The sequence below is a fragment of the Ammospiza caudacuta genome, chromosome 4 (assembly GCF_027887145.1).
Source record: "Ammospiza caudacuta isolate bAmmCau1 chromosome 4, bAmmCau1.pri, whole genome shotgun sequence".
NCBI classification, from domain to species: Eukaryota; Metazoa; Chordata; class Aves; order Passeriformes; family Passerellidae; genus Ammospiza; species Ammospiza caudacuta.
The window spans coordinates 26,077,896-26,090,599 of NC_080596.1; the positions used below are offsets into that span (position 1 = coordinate 26,077,896).

Below are 12,704 nucleotides of genomic sequence, written 5' to 3' on the forward strand. Positions count from 1 at the left end.
GCCTGAACTGGTACATGCTGCCCAGAGAGAAATGGGCTTCTGTCAGACACACTTGTGTGACACAGCTGGTGGGGAGAAAAGAAAGGCATCTCAGAAAGCAAAAGAAAGGGTGTGAAACACAAAATTCAGGTCAGCTCTGAAGACAGGAGTTTCAGAGGAGGAAAAAAGCCCAGGGATATGAGGTAACTTGTAATTCAAGACAGTAATCTGAACTACCCCTCTCCTTTACAGAGCTCCAAGATAACTGAGCCAGCTCATAAAAAGATCTGGCCACCAGCATGAAACAGCAGGTCCCTGCAAGGACCTGGAAAAGTATCCAGATACCTGAGCTGCTGAACAACAGAGAAAAGGGCACAGGGATGGGGTATGAATGCTACTGCATGGGACACCTGGAATATTTATGCAATTCCACTCCAAAAATCTGCAGTGCAAAGAGGTCAGGGTGGAAGAGCCTATGGGAAAACTGCAGATGGAAAGTGATGGGAAGACTGCATTTTCTTACTTGCAGTAATATGTTCTTATCTGCACTTACACCTGCATAGAAAAAACAGAAGAGAAAAAACACCACAAACCCCTCCTCAAATGTCACAGACACAATGATGGGCAAAATGAAAACCTGATGGGACATGAAAATCTGATGGAAGAAATGGGTTTTCAAACACAGGCACACTTAGCCCATGGAAACAATTCCCCTAGGATATGATACATTCAGAAGCAAAAAAGAAATTTCTACAGGCCTGGTAACCTGCATGCTAAAGAACAGAGGTGTAAAAATAAACATTTTATGTTTAAAGTTTAAAACATTTGAGTTCTTGAAGTAATTATGTCTTTTGGTGTTAAACCAACTCCTGGTATCTGAACACTGACAAAAAACCTTCTTTGGGACAACCAGGGAACAAGAGCTGGGAAGAGCAAATGGAATCTGTGACTTGCCTTCCTTTCTAGATGCTGTTCTCTGAAGATGGTAACCAGGCTAAAGACATGACCGATCTGCCTGCCCCATGTTACTGTCTCTATCTATAGCAACTACCTAGCAACGTGACTTCAAAATGAGAAATGAATGTATTTCTTCAATCCAAGATGCAGTTGTATGGATCTCTCACACAGGAAGCATTTTTCCACTTAGAAATGAAGCTCCAGCCATCTGGAATTAGCCTGAATATTCTAAGCTATATCACATCCTGGCCTGGCCTGCTATACACAACCCCATCAGCCTTCCCATCTCCCCCCTGCTCCTACCAAAGCAGCCATCTCCCAGATTTCAGGACAAGTTTGTGGCCAACAGAGAATACAGCAAGGGGAATGCAACCCTGTGACTCTGCACAATGATGGCACCAGCTAAAGGTCACTGTCCTCTGCATAACAATTCTGGTGGGAATAGAGGCACAGGGGATCCAAAACAGATCTCACCTGCCTGTCAATATTTAGACATTCAATCTCTAAAGATACTCAAACATACAGCAAAGCTCCACTTGAGTCTCCGTTTTGTTTTCAAAACCTAAAACTGGTTAATTACCAAAAGGAAAGAAGCTGTTAGCACTGCAAGTTAGTGACACACGAGGCTGAAACCATGGGGTGCTGGAATTCCAGAGCATGTGCACGTCCCAGAGCCAGGGCAGAAGCCGCAATAGATCCACCTAGGCACTGCTCAGTCTTTGCCCTTGCTTGCTATCTCTTTACACACAGTGTCAAATTGCTTTTCAAACATTCAGCCTGTTCCTGCCTGGCATCCCTCAGGGGCCAACTCAGGTGATACAGAGGGATGAAATGTCTGCTCTGGGCTGTGCCTTTTCCAAGCACAGGAGCTGGGTAAGACCACTCCAACCCTGCAACGTGAGATCATTGTTTTTGTGGCTCGAGTTCCATCCTCCGTGAGCAGACCCCCTAGAGAACAAAACATTGTAAGGACAGACAAGTGGAAGCAGTACTCACTGAGTGGTTTAAGGATGCTGCTGCTTGTCTCGTCAGTGTTTTCTACATCTGATTTGTCCGAGTAGTTCTCCAAGATTTTCTCCTTTTCTTTCTTTTCTTTGTGCCCAGCTCTTCTTCTGTGACGCCTCCTCCGCCGGTAGCTCTTCGGCACATGGACCCCGATGTAAATGGTGTGGTGACCTGGGGAACACAAGCACACCAACATTAACTTCAGCTCTGTGCAGTGTGGGCACCACGGGCCAGCACAGTTCACACTGCATTTCTGTCAATCCCACAATGGTTTGGGTTGGAAAGGACCTTGAAGCTCACCTCATTCCAAAACCCTGCCATGGGCAGGGACACCTTCCACTAGCCCAGGTTGCCCCAGGCCTCATCCAACCTGGCCTTGGACACTTTTAGGGATGGGGTAGCCACCGTTTCTCTGGGCAGCCTGTGCCAGGGCCTCACCACCCTCACAGGGAAGGATTTCTTCCATATGTCTAACCTAAACTTCCCCTCTTTTGGTCTAAACTCATTACTCTTCGTCCTATCCCTGTTTCACTCCAGAAGGCAAGTGAGATATCTCTGTTAGCTGGCCTAACGTTAATTAGTCCTGTTTTTCTTGTCTCAGATGTGAGCTTGGAGCTCTGTAGCTACCGTTTGGAGAAGTATTTTTATCCTATCATTTCTGAGAGCACATGCCAGTGCAGACTCTGATAACTGTTGTCCTTGTGACTCATTTAAATACAAAAATAAACCCCACAGAAGGCCATCATACCCATTCTGTAATATTGAACAGAGTGCTTTTCAAACACATTCTACACTAATTTTTCCATTTGTTTTACCAAATACACTGGCTGAACTTAACAACTACCTCATGCCAAATGATTCAGTTTAATTGAAGAGCTTAGACCAACAAAATCTACATCACTTGACTGTGCAGTCCACTGTATAACAAGTGCCAAAGTACCATTAGGTACCTTACACAGGGGCCACTATAGAGGTCCATGCTCTAAGTACCATTAGGGTGTTGTTATAACACAGCAGAGGAGGAAGGACTACTTACACAAGCTCCTATAAACTCCTACTTGACACTTTCTAAAATAAAAATTAACAAGTAACAGAAGAAGTGCCAAATCTCATATGTTGGCTGTAAATCCCAAGGATGCCCTTGCACTGAGACTGGGATTTCAAACCAAAGCACTTCAACTACATTTGCTAATGGTTGTGTCTATTTGTGTCTGATAGAAATGTTTTCTTTTCAGGGCTTTCTGCACTTCTGCCAGCTCGGGATGAATATCCTGTGCTTACAGAAAGCACTTAGATGTTGTCTTCTCTGCCCAGATCATTGAGACATCTCACTGCAAGCTATAAAAGCAGCTCTTACAAAAGTAACTCCTGAGAAATGAGAGCTGGATTCCGTACTTGGGACCAAGTTTGATTTCCCCATTTCAATCCCAGAGTGGCCGAATGGAGAGTTTCAGATGAACAGACTGAGTAAACAAATTCATCTGAATCAATGACCCACAAACTGAACATGTGTCTCTAATTCCTCTTTATGATAAATAATGACTGAACAACTGAAAATTCAGGCACAAAATACTCCATTTCTGTAACTAACCGATTTGCCAATGAAAAACAACCCTGATTTGCCATTTCAAATTCCACACACTCCTGAGGCCAGCTGTGAGGCCTTTATTTTGCATGTTTGCTCATCTTGTTCCAGCCCCTGCCATGGGCAGGGACACCTTCCACTACACCAGTGTGCTCCAAGCCCCATCCAACCTGGCCTTGGACAGTTCCAGAGATGAGAGAGAGAGGATTCTGGAGCTGAGCAGGGTTCAAACTCAGGCAGTGAAATAGTGACATAACAGGGTCCTGTGTCTGCTGCCTCTTGTCAGAATGGCCATCTCCGAGGAATGGGATCACAGTGCAGAGGGAAAGGGCAGAGCCACAGAGACATCTGCAGCAAGACCTCCCAGACAGACACGTGAAGATCCAGTTTAGCTCTTGCGTGCCAAAGGAAACCCAGAAAGCTCTTCCAGCAACTGGAAACATCAGCTTTAACGTGGCAGATGGCCTGAGCACAGGGAAGGGGAGATCTTATCTGAGCACAAGCAGGAGTTGGAGGGTGGGGGTGACCTCAGACAGACAGGGCAGTGGTAGCCCTTCCCAAGGGATTCTCACACCCAAGACTCCATCCAAAAGCCTGATGCAAAAGGCATCTGTATTAAACAACATTCCCCTTTGAATCACTTGAATTCTGTGGTCAGCTCGATAATAGAAACACATCATAGTGAGCCTGCAGTCTTAATACTTTAATATGCTGCCAACAGAACTGGACAATCTCTTTAATCTTTGGACCACGTGTGCACAGCACAGATTTTGGTAATATGAAACTCACTTGTATATATGCAGGCAAACATCTGCATTACTTTGCTGCTTTCCCCTAGTCTGAAGGCAGAGACTTATTTAATGTTCCTTGCTGTGCCCCCACCCCCCCAACCGTTCAGGGTGGCCAACCAAAACACTTTCCTTCTCCATGTACTTGAAGTGTTTGGCATCTGTTTATATTGTTCCAAATGCTGAGATAATCTCCAAGGCTCCCTTCTCAAAGCGCCTGGGAGGAAACAATTGACACATACTCTCAATGCTCTGGGCTCCTGGGAGATTTCCGACTCACCGGGGGAAGCCAGCCTTTCCCATGAGAACCAGTGCCTGAAAACACGTGACACACAGGCACTGCAAGGATCCTGCAGCTGGGGAGGACGGGAAAAACACAACGTGACACACAGGCACTGCAAGGATCCTGCAGCTGGGGAGGACGGGAAGCACGGAGTGCTAAACTTCAGGTAACCCAACCCTGCCCTCTTGCACACCCAGCACGGCTCCTCCTAGCCCTCCCCAGGACACCCACACCCTCTGTGTGCACTGCTGTGTTACACCAGTGTCTGTGTCACAACACTCACACCCCACCTGTACGAGGCACATGCAGAGCTGCAGGTCCCGGTGGCACCTGCTCTCTTCTCAGTGACAGTGGGCTGGGTCTCTTTGGACTTACATGGACTGTAGCTGAAGTCTTTGACTTTTGTGACCACACTAAGAGCTACTGAATAAGTTCACGACTGAGCACCCAGATTTGGAGTTTGGGCATGGGAGACTCCCTGAATCAGCTCTACTGATGAAAACCCCCTTGTGTATCACCCAGCTGAGGTTCTGTGAAATGCAGGACTCCCTCCCTGCCTGCAGGAATATCTGCTCATCATTATCATCAAGGCCAGCTTGGATGGGGCTTGGAGCACTCCGGTCTAATGGAAAGTGTCCCTGCCCATGGCAGAGGGGTGGAATTAAATATCCTCAAGGCCCCTTCCAACCACAACCATTCTGAGACATCACTTGATTATGATCCTCTCCATTTTTAAGCACTAGCTTTTTTTTCAAAAGGGTACTAGGGAATGGTTTTTGCTCAGCAAAACCAAAACTCAGTCACTTGGAGGCAGGAGCTGAAAGTTATGGAATCAAAGGACAAAGTCTGCTTGCTGCATCTCAGAAGGAATCCTTTCCACATGACTGGATTCTTGAGACTCAGAGCGTGGTAAGACCAGCCCATAAAGAATCTCACGCTGGCACCTTAGAAGAAAACAAGATCAAAATCTAATATTTAAAAAGGTATAAAGGACTGAAAATAAGCTGAGCATTAGCAGTTTTCACCCAGCCCTTGTTTAACCCTTTAAAGCCTCCTTTGCAAAGAACAGGGAGAGTCACATTAAACCTCATCAGACTGCAACAGGCCCATGTGGTTACTGACGGTCACAAAGCCAAAATCTTCCCCACCAACTCTGGCCAGATATTTTGGGCCACCTGAAAAATGGACTCTGCTCAGGATGCCCCAGCCATGTCACTTAGAGGCTTATGGCATGGGGTTGGAATGAGATGACCTTGAAGGTCTCTTCCAACCCAAACCACTCTGTGATTCCATGAAAGGTGAGACCTTTTCAGCCCATTTTTACAGCCCAGCCATCAGTCTTATTCCCAGATGGAATGGAAAGCCCCAGGTGCCCCCCCCCTCCGCCATGTAACATCTAGAGATCTGCTCTGCAGTCACACCAGAGGGGCCACATGCTTTGTCAGCAGAAGATGGCACAGTTTTGTGCCCAAGGAGGTGCCAGCACACAGCCAAGCCCACAGAGAGAGCTGGCACCAGCCAGGACATGGCCAGGATCACAGCCAGGTCAGTGTGCTTTAGAGCAGCTGCTTTTCCAGCCTGGGGTTCGTGCAAAAGGCGCTTCTCATTTTGTGTGAGAATCAAAGAAAATTAACAATACAAAAAAAAAGCCCACAGCTCAGAAGGACAAATAAATCAGGGGGATGATCCATTTTAAAGGGGAGATACTAAAAGTAGCGCTAATGAGGTCCCAAACTAAGCCCTGCTTAGTTTCAAATCAGCTCAAGAAATAAGAACAAAAGGCCAGGCCATCACGTGCCGGGTGCCCTTAGCTCTACCTGGTTGTAGAGGGCTTTACAGGTGCTGGCAGAAGCAGAGGGGCAGCACTTGCACCCCACCCAGCTGCACCTTCCAGGCCACAAGCTGCTCTGCGCTCCCAGGATGGGATGCACAGCCAGCAGGACACCCCACGCTGGAGAGCCGTTCACACCTTGGCAGAAACAGGGAACACAAGGACCTCCCCCAGCACTGTGCAAGAGCCATGTCCTATTCCCATTCATGCACATGGACACAGACACTGAGTCTCCAGGGAAAACCAAACCTCTAGACAGGCTGCCCAAGCACAGTTCCCCCAGGTTCACCCACCAGTCCCCACAGGATTTTCAAAACATGCTGGTATTCCAGTGACCAATTTTCCATGCAAGAAAAATCCACCAGTCAGGGAAAATGCAGAAGGATTCACTGAGCACTTTTTGGAAATCTGAACAAAACTGAATGCACTAGTTGGAGACAGATCAAATCCAAATCCCATCTCCTATAAAGAACAGTAGTATGCAATTAACCAATTCTTCTGTGTTCTGGCAGTTTGCCAAGGAGAAGGGTCAGCATGAATCCATCAAGCCATGGGAACAACAACCATAAGGCTGAGCTGCAGGTTCACAGACCTGTGATAAATGTCTCCTGATAAATGCCATCAGGAGATGAGCCTGCCATGAGGGAGAGACAGGAAAGGGCAAAACATAAAACAGAGGCTTCATGAGAGACAATCCTGAGCTACTATGCCACAGAAAAAGGAAAGAAGACATAACAAGATTAGAAGCATCAGGGATCTCTTCCAGTCTACCAGCTCCAACAGAAGAACCCCAAATTCATGGCTTAGATTCAAGCGAGGATCACCATCAGCAAGGAACAGGCAGTTCCTTAACCAAAGAGGGAACTTGTGCAAAGATCATTTCATATATTTGCATTACTGCCCTTTCATCTCTTAACCAGTAGTCCTTGACTGAAATGCCTATGAGGGGAGGGAATGAGCTGTGCAGGGGAACACAGCGGGGAAAATTGGAGACCTTTTTCTCTTTTTCTGTAACACCAGGCTTCTAGCACTTCAGTATCTTCAAAAAGGATTTAAAGCATTAGCATGTAACAAAGCTATAGTTAGACAGAAGGGAAGTCTACCTAGCCATTTGCCTAAAGCTTGCACTCCTCTGTTCCAAACAGATGATCCATGACCCAGACTGGACCTGCCAGATTCCTAACAAGATTCAGACGCCACTCCAGCAAAGATGAGTTAGATCTGAGCAATAGGATGGCTCTAAAAGATGAAGCTCACATAAATTCAAGTAAAAAATATCTAAACAGGAAAAGAAAATAAAATTAGGTCTTCCATTTTCTTCCTGAAGATCCTAGAAACCCTGCTTGTGCAGATGGAACAAAGTCATTCGGGGGGGGTGGCAATGAACAAAGGGGTGGGCATTGTTCAGACAGAACAATGAACATGTGGTGGGGGTATTCTCCCTGAGCTTTACATAAGCCACTGCGAGACTCTTACCCACAGCCCTGTAAGCTGCTTTTCTTTCTCTCTTCTTTGGAGCTGTGAGAGGTTATAAAAGCCACTGAACCTGTCCTGCTGTGATCTGATCTAATCTGGCCAGAACTACTTGGCTTCAATGGAGAGAAGAGTTGAAGAAAACTTGAAGAACAGAGGGCTCCGAGGAAAAGGGCAGAGAAGGGGATCTGTGCTGGACTGTTGGATTTAGCTCTTGGGAAGCACAGTATCTTTGGATTTTCTGGCATCCTTTAAAATCATGTTCCCTTCCAAAATGTTCCAAATGACCACTCAAGAGAACTGATCTTGGCTGAAAATCTTTTCCTATTTCCATCTCATTAATTACCAAGACTGAATGAATTGAGTACCAAGCTGTACTCGACACTCTCAGGCTTTCTCCACTTCTCATGCTGGCACAGCCAGCTTATTGCTGCCTTACATCAAGTCATTTACCAGCCTCTGAACCCAGACAGCAGCTTTTCTCACTAAGCATGGAGAGGGTGGCCATCAAAAACCTCCTCAGCCTACCCAGCACCCTCAGAGCTAATGCTGATTGCTGACAGCAGAGCAGGGACAGCGACATGACCAGAGCAATATTCCATGCAATGACCTGCTGGACACTGCCAAGAGTAAGCACTCTCCTGAAAAGTGAGATTCCATGGAGAATTAAAGCTGGAAAGGAAAGAATATGAAGACCTGAAATCTTTCATCAGGGTGTTTCAAAGCTGGGAAGATTTAAACCACCTTTCTTGTTTTTACTTAATTGTGTGGAGCAGCCCTGCGTTCCAAACTCCACCTGCCATTCCCAAGTTCATAGAAGCACAGAATGGTCAGGGGCAGAAGGGACCTTAAATCTCATCTAGTTCCAGCCCCTGCCATGTGCAAGGACACCTTCCACTATCCCAGGTTGCTCCAGGCCCCATCCAACCTGGCCTTGGACACTTCCAGGGATGGGGCAGCCACAGCTTCTCATGGCAACCTGTGCCAGGGCCTCACCATCCTCACAGGGAAATTGTGCCAGATGCTGGTTGCAAAGAGAGCACAAAGGCACTGCCTGAGTCCTCTGAGTTTGGCTTTTGCAGGAGTAAAGCCCATCTCAATTTTACTGAAGCAAAACACAGCCTGGTTTGCTTCTACATATAAATTAAGGGTACCAAAGAATATTAATGAGCACATTCTGTGATCAGATTTTACCTGATTAATTTTTTAATTACATTTCTTTCAGAAGCAATTAAAGGCTTTGATATGAAACAGGTCATCTGGTTACTTCTGAAAAGGAAGGAGGGTCTGCCTACAGTCACGGATCAGAAACAGAGGGCAGGGATGAGAGGAGAAAAAGAAATGCATGTATATGGTCAAATACAGCTCATTTCTCCCACTGTCAGCCTGTTGTTATTACAGGTAAAGATGTTCACAGTTAGCTCTGCCCTTTTAGCCTCTCTCCTCATTGATCCAACCACCAAGGACTAATCTTGGGCTTATGGCATCACACAGCTTTCTACCAGCAAAATGCAATGACACAACCGGGTTGAGAATAGAAAGCAAGGAGGAGGAAAGTGCTAAAATGGAACAAGCAGTTATGGAACATTGTTACAAAATCCCTGGGTTAGCCACTCTGCAGAGCACAACAGTAAATGACACAACCATAACAGGACCCAGAAAAAGTTTCCCCTAACAGCATATTTTCCTGAATTCACTCCCATAGCAGTGCTGAGAGGTGCTATGGAAACCTTTACTTTGCTATCATTTGAAGGCAGGACAGGTATGCTGCTCCCCATTTCCTAACACGTGGAGCTGGGGTGCTCCTCAGGCTTTGCAGTGGAGTCATCAGACTTCAAATCCAGCATCCTCCACCCCACCACAGAGCCAGGGTGGCAGCAAGCCCAGGGGAAGTTCCACTCAGAGAGCCAAGAATACCTTATCTCGCAGGATAAGGTGGGGCTTTACTTTTCCCCTCTTGCAAAATCAGTTATTAAGTAATGTGTTTATGTCACACATACCAGCACTCCTCACAGGGGCATTACAGCAGCACAGTGTTACCTTCAAGGAAAGGAACTTGCAGTGCTCTAAATGAATGGGAAGGGTCCTCTCTCATGGCTCAGGGCAGTGCCTCTTCCTGATTTCCCCCAGCAAAGCCAACTGGTACTTGCTTTCTTTCATGCTCTGCCCTAGACCCAGGCAAATCCCCTGGCTCGCCAGGTCACGTTTCTGGGCACTTCTAGCCAAGCAACTCCTCCTAACTAACATGCACTGAATCCACCTCCAAGCCCTCTTATGGATCCAGGCAGCAGGGAGGAGCTGAAGTGGGAGTAATTTCCAAATGTCAACAGCTGATATCACAGCAACACATTCCAGTGTAGGACCAGGGTGAGGTGCCACCTGAGGGACGGACTAAACACTCCCTGGAAACAGGCCCAAGGGACATAGTTCTGTCAGGTATGAACAGTTTCTGTTAACACTACATTTACTCAGTGAGGGCACAAGGGACAATTTTCTCACCCTGAAAATGTCTCAATGGCTTCCCAAGTAGAAATGCCCTTTTTTATCCCTCCTTAAAAAGCCAAGTCCTTCCCTCTCCCCCACACCACTACATAATCAAATTGGTGGGTGATGAGGTTGGAGTTGCTATCTCCATCCCACAGACATAACCTGTGAGCATCACTGACAAAGTGAGCCATGCTCCTCTCTTTTCCCAAGGAACACACCAAAGAGGGATGCTCAAAGCACCTTCAAAATTCTGTCTTCGCCTCTTTGAACTCAAAGCAACTTAAAAACAGCAAAAGCAGCCTGGTTCCAAGGCATATTTTAATGATCTGCTGGAGAGTCTTTCCATTCTCTCCTGCTAACTCCTGCTGCCCTATCTCTTCTGATAAAGGTTACAGCTCCCCTTCCCCTCATGGAAGGAAAAGAAACAATCTCCTCTCTGCTCACTTTCAGTGAAATTAAGTCTCTTGACAGACATTCTCCTTCCTTAAAACACCCCACTGTAACTGCAGGAATCTAACAGGGACTTAAAACATCTGCACCAAGTACCAGCCAAAGGTCTGCAGCCTGATATCTTCGCCCTTCCACTGGATCTTACACTAACAGAAGGCAGGGTGAGATTAGATTAGATACTGGGAGGAAATTCTTCCCTGTGAGGGTGGGGAGGCCCTGGCACAGGGTGCCTAGAAAAGCTGTGGCTGCCCCATTCCTGGAACTGTTAGACAGGCCTTGGACCAACCAAGTAGAAGGTGTCCCTGCCCATGGCAAAGGGCTGGAATTGGAGATCAGTTCCAACCACAACTACTCTGTGAGTGTCAGCTGATCCCACACATGCAGACCATGACTGCACCCAGGGTGCACATTGGATACACACACTCATTACACACACGGATCTCTGCAGAGAGACAGATGTAGCCGAGGACACACAGAGAACTGCAGAAACAGTGAGGCTGGAAACATGGAGACAAATAAGATCTCTCCAAAGTGCCAAAGCCTTTAATGCCTACAGGCACTTCTGCAGTGCCCCAGATTGCCAGGCACGCCAAGAATTCCAGGCTGTCCCACTCAGCACAGAGCAGAGCGGCTGAGCAGCAGCTCCCTGGCTGACCCACCCATGCACCACACGTGCCCTGTGACCCTGACAGATGCCTCAGCCTTGAGTCCTTGGGAAATTTAGCTGGGCTGCTCCCAGGAGCCTGGCAGGAATCACGGGCTGCCTTCAGCACCCCCGAGGGAATGAGCTGGCTGCACAGCCCCAGGGCTCTGCGGAGGCTCAGCCCAGCAGCTCCAGCTCCCTGTCGAGTACAATTAGAAGCGCTTGTTTCACCTCCGCTCCTCATTCCCCCAGCTGGTCTGTTAGCCCAGCTAAACCAAATGAGGATATCTACATTGGAACAAAGGATATGAACACACCACAGCCACAAATACTACTTCAGGCAGTAACCACATCCCCTGCAGACAGTCAGAAGGACCCTCCTGCGCTCATCACCAACCACCACTTGTATTTTACTCCGGGAACATTACACGTGGCCCTTGCGCCTCAAAACAACACGTAGCAACATTCAAGACAGTAAAACATTAAAAAAATATCCTCTCTCTCCCTCCTCAAATGTTTCCGCTATGCCAAAGTGTCAATTATTCCACAAGCAAAAGGCTAATACAAACCTGACCCTGCAGACAGCAAACAGCCTCATTAAACCCAATACGATGATTTATAGTGGCTGAGCACAGATTACTTCATTCCAGACAGGAAGAAAACACAGGCTTTTTGGTGGAAACGACTGGCTTGGTTTGCTGGAAGTGCTCTAACTCCTCTTTATAGAGACTATTTCCTCTCCTACTGCTGGATCCTTTCCTGTCCATTACTGGTGACAATGACATGGCTGTAACTCTACACCTTTCAACACATTTTCAATTGAAAAGCCACAGGCATTTGTTTGCAAATAAAGAAGTTAGAATAAAAGAATACCCTGAAGTCAGGAGGGGAAGGATAGTTCTGCAAGGTGAAATCCTCTCCCTTCTAGGTTAAGTCCTATCCTATCCTGTTCTCCTCCTTCCCCCTTACTAGTTCATCAAGACAACAGACAATAAATCCTCAGAAAATGAGAAAAAGAGAATTTGCTGCCATTAACTCAGTCCTATCAGCTTCATCATTTTCCATGAAGAAACTTGAAGTAAACTCCTTTAAATTCTTTTTACCTTTGGGATTTCACAACATTTTTAGTTAGAGAAAAAGCAAAAACACGTCCAAGGGAGTCTACTCTTTCCCTATAAAGTGAGGAAGTTGTTTTCTCTGTTAAAAAATTCTCCTTCAAGGGA

At 46.7% G+C, this 12,704-nt stretch overlaps 1 protein-coding gene across 3 annotated transcripts in view; it reads right to left on the reverse strand.

Moving 5' to 3' along the window:
* The window catches only part of SLC4A4 (solute carrier family 4 member 4), a 125,987-nt gene that overhangs the window by 84,044 nt on the left and 29,239 nt on the right, over window positions 1-12,704 (reverse strand). For all 3 annotated transcript variants that reach the window (XM_058803472.1, XM_058803473.1, XM_058803475.1), the window contains one exon: window positions 1,933-2,112. In XM_058803472.1, the coding sequence (XP_058659455.1) occupies window positions 1,933-2,112 (180 nt within the window). The remainder of the gene's footprint in view (window positions 1-1,932; window positions 2,113-12,704) is intronic.